The sequence below is a fragment of the Denticeps clupeoides genome, chromosome 14 (assembly GCF_900700375.1).
Source record: "Denticeps clupeoides chromosome 14, fDenClu1.1, whole genome shotgun sequence".
Taxonomy (NCBI): domain Eukaryota; kingdom Metazoa; phylum Chordata; class Actinopteri; order Clupeiformes; family Denticipitidae; genus Denticeps; species Denticeps clupeoides.
In genome coordinates this window covers 12,116,046-12,133,237 of record NC_041720.1, presented here as the reverse complement: position 1 = coordinate 12,133,237, position 17,192 = coordinate 12,116,046, and the positions used below count along the sequence as shown (strand labels likewise).

The 17,192-nt window shown below is 45.2% G+C and overlaps 1 protein-coding gene across 5 annotated transcripts in view; it reads right to left on the bottom strand.

Moving 5' to 3' along the window:
- Positions 1 to 22: 22 nt before the first annotated feature.
- Positions 23 to 17,192, bottom strand: part of nhsl1b (NHS-like 1b) — an 86,745-nt gene continuing 69,575 nt past the window's right edge. For 2 of the 5 annotated variants that reach the window (XM_028953588.1, XM_028953589.1), the window contains exons 3-8: positions 14,800 to 14,924; positions 11,390 to 11,582; positions 10,024 to 10,155; positions 5,557 to 8,661; positions 4,147 to 4,273; positions 23 to 1,966 (exon numbers count right to left, since the gene is read on the bottom strand). In XM_028953588.1, the coding sequence (XP_028809421.1) occupies positions 1,288 to 1,966; positions 4,147 to 4,273; positions 5,557 to 8,661; positions 10,024 to 10,155; positions 11,390 to 11,582; positions 14,800 to 14,924 (4,361 nt within the window). In that variant the 3' untranslated portion in view covers positions 23 to 1,287. The remainder of the gene's footprint in view (positions 1,967 to 4,146; positions 4,274 to 5,556; positions 8,662 to 10,023; positions 10,156 to 11,389; positions 11,583 to 14,799; positions 14,925 to 17,192) is intronic. The other 3 variants (XM_028953591.1, XM_028953592.1, XM_028953590.1) reach the window with 2 other exon arrangements.

Below are 17,192 nucleotides of genomic sequence, written 5' to 3'. Positions count from 1 at the left end.
AAACAGCCCATAGAGGGGTGTTTTTTTTTAAACATAATATTTTATTACAGAGACATACACAAGAGGGTTAGCAGCCTGCTTTTCTCCGCACTGCAGGATTGCACATCCTCCACCCACCACCTTACACACCACACAACTGCAGTCTGGGTGGGTCACCTGGTGAGGGGAGTACCGTTCTCGATCCCGCCCCCACTATATTCTAAAATAAATATTCTACAAAAGGAAGCCACTTCCCTTCAACAACAAGGGGCCTACAAAATGTACAAAGTCGTCCGAAAATAAGTTCAAATGTTACTTCAAACTATTTTCTATGTATTTACATTAAAAATGATATAAAATTGCAGAAAAAAAAGGTTAAACTGATGTACAGTATTAATTATGAGCGTATGGTTGAAGTAGGCATTAGTCACATCACCAGATTTAACAGTGAGACCCCCACCACGTGCTCTTACATGGGTAAAACTTTTCCAGAGTCAGGCTACATTTTAATGTTTAGCTCTTTGGTATGCAAATTATGTATAATAATAATACATCAACTTTAAACTGATCTTTCTTTCCCTCTGTTTTAAAGTCACTCTCCATATTACACTCACATAGGTTTTTCCTTTTATACCGGAAATGAACTCGACAAAAACATAGAAAGAAAACGCATCAACAGTGCAATAACTATGCGCTATAAAACCAAAACCCAAATTGTCCATCTCCGTGTCTCCCAACTGATAGCATGCCCCCTCCGCCCGGCCCTCTGCACTTACCAGTTACCAGCAGCTCGTGCCGACTGTGCCTCTGAGTCTGCGGTACTTTTATGACTAGTAGCGTCTGCCTGCACTGGTGATGCGCTCGGCTGACATTAAGAGTTCTGTTCAGAGAGAACTTCTGACCATTAAATGGTGGCACTAACAGCAGGAGCAAAAAAATAAAAATAACATTCAGTCACTTATCAGTTCCTTCATGTCAGTTTAACTTTCTCAAAACCAGTCTTTGCCCAGAGGAGCCATGAGACCTATGCAAAAACTGAACATACAAAAGAGGTATAACGGACAGATGTTATTACCAGTGACAAATTCATATTTGAGAAAAAGAAATAAGATAATTCCCATCGGTTTGTTTAAAGTAGATGCTGTATCTGAACAGCGTCCACACTGGTGCTGGGGGATGGACTGAGATCACCAACCCCGCGCTGGAAGCGATGACTGGTGTCGCGCCTTCGAGGTGGGAGTTTCTTTCTTCTCCACCACCTCAGCTCTGCCGCCACGAGGAAGTGCGGTTCCCCGCCCCTCCCGCCTCTTATCTGCTGCCTTCCTCACATAAAGTGCCATTGGAGTTCTGAGGCAGCAGGAGGGGTGTGGTTACCGGGACAACCGGGCTGGGCTCCTCGGCGTACTCGGCGATCTCCGCCAACTCTCCCTCCCGCTCGCAGATGACGGTCATAGGGCTGCTGAGGATGCGGCAGCGGGCATTGTACTTGCTGCTGGCGGCCGAGGGCGGCGTGCGAGACCGTCCATAGCGCCCGACCGGCGAGGATAAGCCGGAGGGCGACGAGAATCCTGGCGAATAGCGAGGCAGAAAGCCCTCGTTGCGAGCCCATTCTTCTGAAGCCCTCTTGCTGCGGCTGGGAGAAGCACAGGGGCTGTCTGGCATGGCCTGTTGAACTGGGGACGAGGGGTCCAGAGAAGATTCCAGAGAGCGAGTTCTCTGGAAACGGGGGTCGGTGGTTCGGAGCATTTCTGCTGCCGACATGCGGAAACTGGTCTCGGAGCGACTGCCCTTCTTCAGGAGCAGAGCCTTGAAGGTGTCGCTGCTGGTGGCCGACTTGCGAAGATTTCGCTGGATGGAGCCTGCCTGGCGCGGGAGGGGGCTCGTCAGGCCTGCAGTGACGCCGGTGGGGGTGACCGGAGGGGATGGCGAGTGCCCTCGTGAACGTTCCTCCTCAGACTCTCTGCGTCCCAGGACCTTTCTCTTCGACCTGGAGGGAATGACACAGAGGGAAACATCAAGAGATTTCATTTGATAAGCCTCTACAAAAATATTTCTACCAGGACTGCCATGTTTCTGGACAAAACAGGTCACGGATCTGGTTCAGTTAGATGCTTTACAGCCTTGGTTTTCAAACTGTGGCTCTCAGGCTTTTTCTATAAGTATGCATGAAGTCTCTGAAATTATTGTTAAAATTACAAGTGGCTCAATTTTTATGTCTACAAAAGGGGAACCCTAGAGAAAACTAAACACTTTGAGAACCACAGATTAACAATAATGAGACATACATATGGGTTTTTATGCTAAATAGTACAGGGGCAGTGGTGGCCTAGTGAGGAAAGGGACCCGTAATCTGAAGGTTGCCGGTTCGAATCTCTTAAAAGCAGAGGACACATTTCGTTGTGTCACTGTGTGCTGCACTGCGGTGTTTCACAATGACAGTCACTTCACTTTCACTTTATGGGTATTCAATATTATTAAAAGTTAAATCCTTATGTGATTCATACAAGATTCCACCTAAAATGAATTTTTCAAAAGAATACTTGATTACTCCATTGATTCGTGTCCCCTTTCCCTAACAATGCTCGTGGCAACCAGAGTTCAGTGCCAAAATGCTAGAAAAGCATATAAAACCATGTCAGTAAATTGGTCCCGGGAGATGAGGATGTTGGGTATTCGCTGCCTTTAAAATGCAATCTTAAATGCACATTCTTAGAAAAAAAATGCAAACATTGCAACCTCATGGTGCAAAGTTGTAGTGGAATGTTGAAATTAATATAAAGCAAATAGACAAAAGTGCCTTTCTCCAAAAGACAAAGTATTACAAATAAAAGTAATTTGCCTTCCAACCACTAGGGGTGCTATAGACAGTCCTCATTCTGAGATCACAAAGCTCCGAGGAGATCCTCCTCATTAGCATTATGCTAAATGTGCAGATTATAAATCTGACGTGCTTAGCTAGGGAAAACAGCAATTTAACCCAGATTTTTCTCGTCCCCATGGATGCACTGCAGGATTACGGCACTAATACCATACCAGCATCATCACGGAAGGGGAAAATACGGCTGCCAATTACAGGGGTTACTTCATGGCGTACACCTCATATGTTGAGGTGGTTCCATGGAGAATCAAGTGATTGAGGAACAGAGGGAGCGTGAGGACGAAAAGGAAGGAAGGGTCAAGATAACAAGAATGCGGACACCGGATACAGAAGGACAGGCCGGACGCACTGTAATGGATTCTGGTGTAATGGAGTGGGTCTCATGGAGCCACATCTGGGTCTTCCTTCATTCAATTACTGCTGAACTACAGATGCTAACCTACTGAAGCCAAAAGCATTTTAAAGAAAGTACATCTTTATTGCGGCACATAAGGAGGCTAAGATGTCATCTGCTCTTAAAGATCGCTAAATCTGTTGCATATTCTTTATTTAGAGAAAAATTTGGGTCCACGCACATAAACTGAATCAGGTTTTTTATTACGCTCAACTCACCACTCTTGTTTGTGCGCTACAAGCTGCCAGCAAACACAGCAGGATTTACGGGAACGTAAGCAGCATCTGGTGCACTCCGTTTCTCTATATTTAAACACTGGTCTTCCATTTCAAGGTTAACTTTTGCTCTAATATCCCCTTGTGCGAGATTGCATGGGCCCAATCCAGGAGGAGTAAAGCCCTAAACCCACCATCCCCCCACCTATACACACACACACACACACACACACACAGCAGAAGAAATAAAATCCTCTCAAATGAAATTGTGACGTGATGAGGGAACCTGCACCACGTGACTGAAACGCACACACGAGATGGGGTAGATCCTAACTCTGCAGCATGCGCAGGAATTGGGGAATGAGTCTGTGACGCTGATGTACGTGGCCGCGCTGTTCACACGAGTGGGGGGAATACGTAATTGTGCGAACCCCGTGGGCAAGACCGAAGACCCACATTAAGGCAGTGGGTGTTGCGAGTCTAAATAATGAATGATCAAACGAAAGACTGCACTTTTCGTCTCCTAACTCGATTTGACAGCATAGTCTACCGGCAGATGACGGGGTCAGCACTCTGCACGTCTCAATCCAGTGGAGAAGCGAGAATCACAACATCTCAAACACATTCTGTCTTTACTACACAATAGGACAATAAGTTCCATCCCTCCTGTCGAGCAGTACCTGTGAATGGCTGCGAAGAGGTCCTCCGTAGTTCGCTGTCGTGTAGGTGTCACCATTTCCCCTCGGTTGTCACCATTGACATTGGGTGATGGTGAAGACTCCGTGGTGCTGGATTCAAACACCTCACCTGGAGACGAGAACAGATATGAAACCAATCATAAACCAGAATGACCAGATTCGTCACATGTGATCTGTTGTGCATTCATGGCATACTTGAGCAATCATTTCAGCAAAAGCAACTAAAATACATACTGGTGCAGTTACGTTACGTTAAACAAAAAAGGTTACAAAGTTCAAACAGGACAAATTACGAAAACACACGTGTACATTTACAAATATATGCAAAGGTAAAAATTTCAGAAACAAAGTTTAATAGCAAAACCTTTTGAAGACAACCTGGATTCCTTCACTGATTGAATGATATTGCCGATGGAACTCAGCTGTTGATGGGCTATATGTATTAAGTCCATAACGGAAGTAACAGCTCACCTGAGTGAAGAGCACCCACAAACATTTGCAGACCGAGAGTACCATCCATGCACAGTAGTGGACTTTCACAGAGGGGACAACAGAGTCTCTCTGCAGGTACTCGTACCGCCAGATCGAACGTTTGCCCCTACTTCGGCTCCCTTCCCTCCCGCATTCTGGCTGTTAAAATCCACCTTCCTGTGTGACAGCTGAGCTGCGACCATTCTCTCCACTCGCATCTGCACTTTCATTGCCTGTGTGGCTGCAGGCGCTCTCGCGTTACACTCCCCCTCCTGCTTTCAGCATCATCATACCCCACCCCCTCCCCTTCCTTCCTAACCGGCCCTCCCCTGGGAGTTAAACCCCCTCCCCTCTCAGCTGATGAGAGAGAGAGAGAGAGAGAGAGAGCAGGACAGGGACAGCCAGAGAATGCAGGAAGATGCAGCAGGACAGAGATGTGGGGAAAAAAGACAGCAGTGAGACAACAGAATGAATGAAAATGAATCATATAAGGGGGTGCAGGTTTGACATAAAGAAAGATGTGACAAGAGAAAGAAGGAATTGAAAGGCTGACTTCTGCAGTAAAACATTTTACGATTATCAATAAAATATAATCAAATAATGAATAATTATTCTAATAAAAACTTCATGACATCCCCAGGTAGACTGCTTGATTAAACTAACTGTCAGTGTGGCGACGGAATTAAATCTTAACGTGGCCAATTTACGTCATCCCAACTACAGCCAACCCACGAAAATGCAGCTCAGCCACTTTTCACAAGTTTTCGTCCTCACTTAGAGAATACATTTCTCATACTCTCCTTCTCTGGCTATTTAATCCATAGCCGGAATAATGAAATATAGATGATTCTCTGTCACTGATCTTAACAAATGGGCCCTACCACCAGAGAATAAAAATGCGGGGGAAAAATGTAAACTCACCATTATCCTCATCCTTTGAGCTCATGGAACCTGTGCTACTCGCTCCATCCTCATCCTCTGCTCCTTCCTCCTCTGGCCCTGAGTCCTTTGGCTCTGTTAGGTCTCCCTCCTGAACAGCAGAGGACATGTGTACAGCTTCCAGCCCCTCTTTATTTGGCAGTGAGTCTCTCAGTTCTTCTGGAGTTGAAAATCTTTCCAAATCTTCTTTTTCTACCTCTTCTGCTACAATGCAATAGTCATCCACAGTGGACAAAGCTGAGATGGTATCATTTTCAGGGTTCAGCAAATCAGTCTTGTTAACACTACTGCCCTGAGGCAGCTTTTCTTCGGATAGAACCTGGGGCAGAGGGACGATTAGAGAAAGTTTAGGCTTCTTGGTAGCAACAGGGGGCTTCTGCTTTGTTGGTGAGTTTTGAGACTCCACTGGGTCCTGCTCCTTGTTTTTGGAGTAGCACAGTTTAGGCCCACTGGGGATTGAGTATGTCTCCTCAGAGAGTGACTGGTTCACAGGATTGGTTTCATTAGAGTTGGAGCAGGAAGCTATAGGCAGCGCTGTATTTTGTAGTTTTTCTGGTGTCTTGAACTGATTGTTTCCCTCAGAGTCTGTATTCTCCTTCTTTTCTGCCCGCTTGACTGAGCGGAGCTGTACACTCTGTAGTGCTAAGGGTGTTATTAGAGGCATAGGAGTCCTGCTGGAGTCCTTATCAGATATAATATTGGTGTTCACAGAGTTTGAGACTTGTTTGAGACTGTCCTTGATGCTCTGCAGTCCAGCTATGCCCTGATAAGATTGTAGCGGTGCTGAAGGCGAGGGTACTGAAGGGAGTGGTGGAGGTGGGAGTGGTGAGGGGATAGAAGGAGGAAGAGGGGGTGGTGGAGGAGGAAGAGGAGGGTTGAAAAGAGAGCTCTGATTCAGAGACAAGGCAGGATCCATCAGGACCTCAGGTGGAGGTGGAGGAAACTCTGTTGAGGAACTGAAAGAAACTGGTGGGGCTCCTTCCTGGTGAGGAGTTGATGGAAGTGAAGAAGCAGGTGGCAGAGGAGGAGGAAAAGATGGCGGTGAGAGAAGTGAGATGGTGGATGTTGTTGGAAGGGGTGGTGCAGATGGGGGAACAGAGTTCCTAACAGAATCTGAGGTGTTGGAAGAGAGTGAGGTGGAGGAAGAAGAGATTGACACAGAGGAGAGAAGTGAAGACTTCCTTTCTGGCACTCTAGGTTTGGGTCTGTTTCCTGAGGGGGACATGGACCTCATGAAGGAGGGAACTGGGGTTCCAGCAGTAGGGGTGTTGGACTGACTTGAGTATCCACTGGAGGGGGAAGTTAGTCTGTGCACTCTGTCTGGTGATGAGGTGTCTGTCTTGGGTTTCACGACTGTTACTCCATCTTGGGTGGGAGGATGAGAAGTCTGAGACCCATCATAGGGAACACTTCCATTTGACATGCCACTAGGCTGCCCAGCCAGAGATCTGGTTGAGTGAGTGTTTGGAGAAGACTTTGTCTGATCCCCTTGCTGGCGAGGAAAGTCCATATAGTATCCCCACGAATCCGTATAGTCAGAGCGCAGACTGCTAGTTTCACTGTGGGAAGGAGTTACATGGCAGATGGAATACACATTTGTACCCCCAGGCCCCAAAATCCCACTGCTACCTGCACTAACACTGCTCTGGCTCCTGGGACGCAACACCCAAGGGTCTTCGTAGTCACTGGAGGGGCTCTGCGAAGGTGACGAAGACATCCCTTTGCCCTTTAGGCCCATCTGAAGTGACTGTTGTAAACTGGCAATGAGGGACTCATTCAAGACTGGCTCACCATTCTCAGAGGTGGCATCAGTCAAGGTAGGCTTCCGTCCTGGTTTGGAGTGGAGGGAGTCTGTGCGAGCTGGAGGAAGAGGTGGCTTTTTGCACTTGCGTAGAGAGATTGAACGTGACAATGAGTGGTCACTGTAAAGACTCATGCGGTCCTCTTGTTGACCCAAGCACTCGTACATGCTGTGCCTGGCAGCCCTGCTGGCTATACCATGTCCATGTCCACTGCCTTGGCTTCTGGACCTCAACCCTGAATCCAGATGCATGGAGGTGTAGTAACCATCATTGTCCATGGAGTATAAAGAACTTGAGTCAGTGCCTTTGGAAGATCGCTCCAAACTGCTGTATAAATGGTTGATGGGAGTTGAGCAGCTGGATGTGATTGGTCTCTTGGGTACTACATTTTCAGCTGTGTCATAGATCCACTGTTCATCTGAAGAGGTCCCTACAGTAACTGTGCTCTGGCTGTACAAACTGGCGTTCGACTCTACACTTTTGATTGGAGTTCCACCAACTCGTCTGTCAGGTGTCTCGATTTGTCTATGCTTGGCCATATTGCTGGTGCTCTGGCTCACTGCTATGCCCTGAAGGTCTCCATTGGTTGTTGCAACCATGCTGAGAGGTCTTGAGGACTGGGGTTGCTTCACAGCGATCACGTTTGTGTGGAGTGTAATGACTTCAGTAGAGCAGGACATTGTGGCATTGGGAATGAGCGAGGTTGAATAAGCTGCATGAGGTGAAACAACACATGCTGGACCTGATGCACCCCACTCCCCCTGTGGTCCTCTCACCTCCTGAGATTTAGGACGGGCTTGCATGCCTGTCCTAGGCATGTTCCTTAGGTGGACAGCTGTCTCATCCACTTGAAGCTTGCCAATCTGCCGAGAGCTAGTTGCTGGTGTGTCACAGTCTTCTGGCTTGCATGGAGTACTACTGTAACGAGGCTCTGCATTTAAGGAGACACGGACACCCCTTGGCAGACTGTGGAAACGTTGTAAGTCACCATTAATATGTGGTGCCATTAAAATCACCGGTGAGCTCGTGCCATCCGTTACTGTGGAAATATTGCCAGTGGAGGTCGACATGCCAGACATCTGTGCAGCAATTCCCTGTCCCCTCTGAGCCCGAATCCTCCGGACCGATGGTGGAACAATCTTGACTTCCTCCGTCTGGCAGTAGGAATCACGTTTTTCTGATCGTCTCAGTGCTGAGCTCATGCTTCCTGATCGACCCAGAGTAGAGTACTGCCCGGGAATGAACATAGACTGAGGTCTGAGCTCTCCCCCACGTCCTTTTGCTACTGCAGAGGGGGAAAAAAAAAGAAGAACACTGCTATCACATCTGCTATTTTCTTCTTCCCTTCTTGCCATGAACTGTCAATCAAATCAACTCTATCAAGGCTAATTAATATAATTATCTGTGGCTGCATCTGACGTGTTAATAACCTCTGGAACACTTGATTAAAACAGATGACCAGGAGGCAGAATCCCGCTGTATGCTCTTCCCCAGCTTTGGAGTATCGTAACAAATGGCATAGAGTGCCCTCAGGAAACAGGATGGGCAGCTGGTGTGGTGTCATTCATTTTCAGCATTTGGGAACATGCATGCACACATGAATGCACACACACACACACAACCACGCACATAGAAGGAAGGACATGAATTCACATGTGGAACATAAAATAATAACAATGCCATGGCTTTTTGTAACTATTAAGACATCAGATTGGTTCTCTCAGTCATAAAAAAATTCACATCAAGTTCACTGCATACAGTTAAGAATGCAGAGAATTAGCATACAAGAACAGTAATGACATTTAAGCTGTCTGCCAGAGACCCAATTTAAATGCATTGTTACTAGCGAAGCTTGATCTCCAGATACATGACTCTGCTTTGGCATTTGAACATGGTACAGGCTGGCAAAAGGCAACTATTGTTATGGTATATTTCTAGAGATTAGAACATGGTGCTTGGTTGCTCACATTCATTTAAAATATATTTGCGCGTTGACTGTTTTTGCTGTGCAAGCTTTGCAATACGCTTTTCTGAAAATGACCAGGAGGATGAATTATGAATGCATAGGTCAGGGGGGCCCACTTAATATATGCCTTGAACATAAACATTTAATATGCAGTGTCATTCTGCATGTGTTCTGGCTGCTTTCCCTCCTCTTCTCGCTCTTGCTTGCCATTATAAATGACAACTGATGCATTACACAACCCTGGTATTACGCAGTGGTTGCAGAGGCCGGGGCCAGAATATATTGTGGTTTGGTGTGATGATAGTACACTGCCATGATGGCTATGTTCATGTACTAGCAATGAGGACCACCAACTGGAACGTTCATGGCCCCAGACAGAGGTGGGAAACTTTCCAAGTAGCTGCTGTAGGTAGTGATGGAATAACCATCTTAAAAAGCCACCCTGACTTAATAATCTAAATGTTTTACCCAATTCCTGGTAAGTGTCTACGGTTCTCAGTAAAATGGTTCATGTCCTGTCTTGATTAAAACATCTATATTTGGAAACGCTGTCCCTGTTAATAAAGATTTTATGAAGAATAGTGAACTGAATTCTACTAAGAAAGGGTTTTCTGTATCCCACAAATCCAGGATGAGGAATGGAAATGACTCTCGGGCTGAACTTGGATGAGCATACCGTACCTAGTTCCTGTTGGACGTTGTCAGGAACCCCTGATATAGTCTTTCTCCGCTTGACCTTCTTGGGCCGACGGGCCACAGTGTCAGTGTTTATAAAGGAGCGGCGTACGCTGGCCTGACGGTCAAACGTCTCCCCTGGCAACCAGGTGGTGAGGGCAGACAGGCAAAACAAGGCTGGTTAGTAAGTTAACTGGCATGCAGTTTCGTGCAGATACAGCCATCATACACATGCAGGGAGAAAGTTGCCCTTTTATGCCGTTTTTTTTAAACAGCAGCATTAGAGGGTAATTTCCACCAACAGTCCGTACCCAGCACTGTCTCTGTGTAGCCGCTAACTGAGATTTAGATTTTGAGTTGTGCCAGTCAATGGTAACAAATCATCCCCTACGTACAAATGTAATGGCAAAAATGGCAAATAAGCGGCGGACAGCCGTGCTGTAGGGATGGGCTGTGGGCCATGGTACTTTAATGCAGAGACTGGGTGCTGAACAGACTGAGAAAATGCCAGGGCGAATGAGTCAGTTTAAGAACTGACAGAGAGTCAGTGTATGTATGCGTGTGTGTGAGAAAAAGATTAAAAAAAGAGAGAGAGGGGAGAGAGGCACCAGCATGTGCAAAAACGCAAAAGTGCTTGTTGGTGTCATTGCAAAGCATATGCAGAAATATACTGTGGGTGGAGTCCATCTCCAATCATTGTGGTGTCTGGAGAGTCAAGACAAGGCAAATAAAAAAATGTGGATTTTAAGTGTGGCTAAGTAAATGTGTGTGACAGCGTGAAATGCACTTTTTTCCCCATATAATCTCACTGAAGTTTATCTCACAGCTGCAGTGTGCCTGACGTGTGAAGCCCTGTGGTTTGAAGTGAGGTAATGGCCACCTGTATCTTCTTCAGCCAAGTATCTTTGAATGTACAACTGTGCGGATGAGAATATCTGCTCTGGCAGAGTAATGAAGTGCTACATCTCTTTGTGACCTTTGGCTGTGTGGTACAGCAGAGGGACTTCGAGGAGATTGAGTGTCCCAACAAGAATGACTAGTGCAGGAAAGGTCAGAGAGAGAGAGAGAGAGGATGGTTGAGTGTCACAGACAGGCAGGAGGACAGAGCGGTAACAATGTTGAAGAGTGTCAGTGACCAGACAAGTTAGTTGTAGTAGACAAAAACACAGAAATGAATGTTTTACACATGAACATGGACGAACGGAGGAACATGCACCAGTGATGGGACGCTGTTGCCATGTGAGAAACCAAATAATGCCGGACATCAGTAGCTTGACTTCAACTGGCCGCCTATGGTACAAGGTTAAAGTCTCAGACTTTGAACCTCTGGGTGGGGCATCAGACCAACTGAGTCTTGTGGGTGTAATCGTACCTGTGATGTTGATCGGGATGACGTCAGTGAGCACCGCCTGAGCCTGCTGCCTCATCTTTTCTTCTGGGGTGGGCAGGGGGGCGCCCTTGCTCCACGACGCCTGATCCTCGGTGCCTGGCCCCATTCCCTGCACGGGCGTTTGGTCCCTCATTGGGTCTGAACTCTTCTCTTCCTCCATGGATGACGCTGTGGACTGGAGACAGGGGGGGGAAGTGTTGGAACGTGTCGAACATGTGAGCGACGCAGCTGAGCCCCGCACCTGACTGCGTCTGCAATTCCGCTGCGGCCCCAGGCCGAGGCACGCTTTAATAAACTGTGATGTCTCTACAGAACCACTTCCTGTTTTAGATGTGCACAGATGCCCACTCTCCTCAGCTGACTGTGAGTGTGTGTGAGCGTGACCTTTTCACAGCGGCGGGACAGCTGACCTTACAGTCCATCAGAACCGCGCACACACACACTTTACACAAGCACCAGGGCGTCGAGCGTGAAGAAAACGATAGAGACAAGAATCACTCGACCATTAAAACGCTGTTCGTGCGTTAGCCATCCCTTTCACCGAGCTACAAGTAGAAAAACGGTTCCCGTCCCCACACCTGGATCACTCAGCATCATCACCATTTGCAATACTGTAATCTACAAATAATGACACTTTGTTGTATTATTGAAAGAAGGGTAGCAGGATTGTGAGAAAAAACTTATTTTGACCAAAACCGAAATCATTGTTATTCCCATGATTACTCACTGACCTCAAACTTGCATTTTAACAGTTTAAAAATGCAACTTCACAACTAAAAAATTCAAATGAATATAGTAGGCAGGATTTGTGACACATGGCAAAAGTGTCTCAATTATTATTAATTCTCAATCATGCTGTTTTTGTAATCAATGAAATTTAAAATATGATTAATCGACCAGCCCAAATTGCACTGTCAGTTCCTCAGCAATTTTTTTGGATGATTATGCTCCTTTTGATTATGAATGTGGTTATGATAATTAATGAATAAACATGACAAACCTTAATCTGTATTAAATGTCACTTAAGGCAGCATTTCCTAACCCTGGTCCTGGAGGAACGTCTGCCAAAAATGATTCACTGCAGCCCTACCTTAATTAGGCTCGGGTGTTACTTAATGGCCTAATAATGAGTGGGGCAGATTGTGAAGATATGTGGGCTGGAACAAAAATTTCCTGGCACATGTTCCTCCAGGACCAGGGTTGGGAAAAACTGGCCTCAGAAAGAACCACTAGCTGACATAGTGAACCTGGCGCAAACACTTCAGCAAAGTAACATAGAGTTCATAATTTAATGTCGCCCCCTTGTGGTCTCCACCACCTAATATTCAAAGCTAAATTAAGCAGAATGGCAGTGCCCATCACCAATCAGCATTAAGGCTTCTTTAGTCATTTTGCATTCTGCCACACTGTCCTAGTATAATGAGTGATTCAGTGGTGTTGGAAAGGCACCAACATATCTATCTATCTATTTGAGGTCAACAAACACATACATTGTATAAATTGCATTCTGCTCTGTTTAATACTCTGGATTTAACGTGGTTATCAAGACCTGCATATTGGTAATTGAATCATACGTGGACACTTTATTGCTTTTATGTGTTTTACTGCTCTGTCCTTTTAACTTATGTCATATTTGCTTGTGCACGGCACTTTGGTAGACTAAGGCCATTTAAATGTTCTTTATAAATGAATGACATTAATGAATAAGAGTGAAAAATCTTAACGCAAGCTCTGCAGGGCGAAAACAAGAAAAACTGTATCTTCAGGCGCTTTATTGCTATCTGATGAGTGGGAAATAATAACACTGGCATGTCAAAAGACTTGGCGGCAATAACTTGAGAGTCTCATGATTTGATTTCGCTCTATATGCCCCACTACATTAGTGGATCACAGACAGAACACAAAATGAGATTCCAAGCTGCTTCTTCTTTGTATTGAGAATGAATCATCAATTTCACAGACTTCCTTCTGGGAGAAAGTTGAGAGAAACACATTTATGCATAGACGTTATGGGAAATGCCTCTGCTTTTACTGCTTCTCCATCAGATGTTGACTAGGCTGACACATAATGTTTAAACTTTTCACCACAGCGTGGGGGCGGCTGGGGGCACAGCATCCCAGGGTTCTCTGCTGGTTGCGTCCTTGTGTATTTTTCCGACATTATTAGTAAGCTACAGTTCTCTGCACCTTGGTCTACTGTAGAGCTGTCAGGCAAGGTTAGCCTCAGCTTCTCGTGGGACAACAGACCCCCAAGATGATGAGGGAACGGGGAGTGCAGGCTGTTAGAAAATGTTCTTCCACCACATATGCATAGACCTCCACCTCACCTCAATAGAGAGTGTTTCTGTATGAGGAAAAGGACATTGGGAGCCTGATTGGCAGGGAGGGTGACAGCACAGGATAAACAGCTCCTGGAAGAGTCATTTTCAATCTTCAACTCTCTTTCATGAGTGATTTTATCTATTCTCTCTGCGCTTTATCTCTAAAGGATGCCATAGCAACAGCAGTGCTGCAGCATCACAGCTCAAGATTTAATGAAGTAATAAATAATGAAATAAACTGATCTGGATCCGTCAATCCCCTATAGTAAGGCGAGGAGGAAAAACCAGGATCCGTTCATACGTTTAACGGAGCCACACATGGACACACACGCTAATGAAGTCTGCGGAGTCGAGGCTGAGTGGGCCTGTGGTGCCACTACTGACCACTAGAGGTCCCTCTGCCACCAGCTATTCCTGTACCACATCAGGATACCAGCCGAATCTGATAAAAGCTGTACGATACTTTCAATCAGTCAATCAGTCAACCAATCGAGTTAATAAATGATGAAGTTGATGCCGAATTTGACATGTACGGTGTATATATGACAAATGTATGTATCTTGTGCATTTAGTTTGTATAAATGCTAACAAAGTGTGAAGCAAAAGTGTTCTCTTTTACAATACAAATGCATATGCTGAATGAGCCACATTGCTCTATAATGAATGCAACACAGGTAGTCAGATGAATAGCTACCAATAGTCAAACAACATATATAGGGCACTACTTCTGAACTTTGGCTAAGCATAGTGCTTATTTATTAAGTGTAAAGTCCTCAGGCTTGAAATCAAAATGCAATCATGTTTTCAAGAAACATGATCTTTAAATAATCTTTGCACATGGGACATATTGAATGAGGAAGCAGCATGTGTGAGAGCTGTCAGCTGTCATCTTGCTCCTCTTATTTTAAGCTTTAAGCCTTCATTAAAGATCACTACTCCATCTCTAAAATGATGGAAAACCCTTAACGGTTAGTTCAAAATCTATTTACATTTTATTTCAGAATCACAGGACATAAAGAAACATGGAGAATGGCGAGGCCAGACTACACAGAGAGACCTTCACCGACTCACCTTCTTGTCAATGTCATCTGCGTCCTCGTCTTCTGGTTGGATGTAGTGGGTGGGGCTGGAAAACGTGGGCCCTTGTGAGTAGTACTGTGAGCTGCGGAAACCATCTTTCCTCAGCTTGTCACATTCTGTGGGACAAATACACAAAAGGGATGCATCACTGCATCAACTACAACTGAGTAATTGGTCCCCGCTGGAACAGTAGGCCTTAATGCGGAACATTTAATCACAGCCTCGCTGGAATACTGTGATAAGTGAGATTAAACTGGAATCTTTATGGGGACCTTCACTCATCCAAATGACCAAGAGCAATTTAATTGACATGACAATACATACAAAAATCTGTACACACTGATTACTTTATGATGCGTTCAAATGTTTCAGCATATGATTGCTCAGAATAATTAATGCTGGGCTATATATTATAGTATACACCATACTGGGTCTATAACCTTATTTATATCATGACTTCATGTCAAAGGCTAACTGGAATGGTGTGTATGAGTAAGCCAAAAATAAAAAAAGGCTGTCAACATAAAAAATATGGAGTGGAATTGTTTGTGTGTTTGTGTGTGTGTGTGTGTGTGTGTGTATGGATGTGTACTGGTTCCACTCTGCTTGCTGTAGATGGCAGACCCATCCGTCTCACCCCATTCAGACAAACCCTCCCTCCCAGAGCACTTAACCTCAGCCTCCTGCTTGAACCTTTCAGTGTCACCTATACTGTCATCTCTCACACAGACACACACACACACACACACACACACACACACACACACACACACAGAGGAGAAGACAGGAAATGCAGGAACAGAGTTGCTGCATTCCTTGAAAATGAGATGCTTGACATTAGAGGAAATTAAAGGAAAAGATATAGTACTCCAATAATGAACCTCGTCTCATAGCATTTCATGTAGAAATTGTAATAATTACACACAGTTACCACACTTTCCGAGACACAGCTAATGCAAACAAAACCTTTTATTGATCGGTTGATGGACAGGGTGTCTGCTGTTATACAACCCATTGCCTTTCGAAAAAAAATCATTCACTCTTCCATGTGCCATGGGTCGGCTCACGAGGCCTGTGTGTGTGTGTGTGTGTGTCGGTGCGTGTTTGTTTATTTGAGGGAGAAGTAGTCTGTGCCACCAGCTGATTCCATATTGATTTGTGTTCTGCTCGTATTGCACTATGGTTTCATGTGTTAATTCCTGAGCATTTAGAAATTTTACAATACCACACATTACAAGGCTCTTTTAGAAGCACTGCTTAAAATAGTGCAGTTATAGCAACCCTGCAGTAAATGTGATGTCATGTAAGTATAGTATAGAATAGAATAGAATAGAATAGAATAGATAGATAGATAGATAGATAGATAGATAGATAGATAGATAGATAGATAGATAGATAGATAGATAGATAGATAGATAGATAGATAGATAGATAGATAGATAGATAGATAGATAGATAAATAGATAAATAGATAGCATTTCTTGTCCTCTCACACTAATTTGTGAAGATCGCTTTACAACAACTTAACAGCATGTCTCGTTGTGACAGGACATTATAAAAAGGTTCAGAGCTGAGCCTCTGGCCTGGGATGAAAGAGTCTAACAGCAAACAGCGGCACAGAAGCTGCAGCTTTACAGCGGCCCATTTACTGCACTCGCCTGTGGACACAGGGCGGCTAGAAAACACACACACACACACACACACACACACACACACCTGTTTTCTCAGGCTCAGCCCTAAGCACCACTACAAAGTGAGTGGGAATAGGCGTGGGCGTGGCGCCGTCCGCCGGAGAAAGTTTTTCCTGTGTGAATGTGTGAAAAGGGAGCTTTTATTAACTTAAGTGACCTTCCCTCTCAAACAAACAGATAAGGATAAAAAAAAAAAAGAAGTGAGAGAACAGAAAATAACTTGATGCCGCCGACCTCTGTCGGTGGCCATTCTCCACCCTGTCCCTGCAAACATAGGTCCTTTGTCCTCTACCCACCCTTTGTTTTGCTCTTCATCCCCTCTGTCATCCACATGACTGCCACAGTAACGTGAGCCTCACACATGTGTATTATTAAACAGGTCTTGTGTAGCCCACCTGTACTGGGCCTTTATGCGGGAATTATCGGGACAACCCAGACAATTCCTTTTGTGCCGGTGGAGGTAAAAAAAAACAAAAAAACATCCTGATGCTTAGCAAGACGTGGATTCCTGCAAACAGGTGTCTGGTGTGGAGAAGATGGCCAATGAAGGCCTCATTATGTCATTGTAATGAAAGCTGAATTATTCATTTTGGCTACGAACGTGATATGTCCCTCAAACGTATGAGCTCATCCAAACATATGTCAGACAGGGTCTGCGGAGAGGGTTTCAGGAAGCCTGGCGTCACCTCGGAT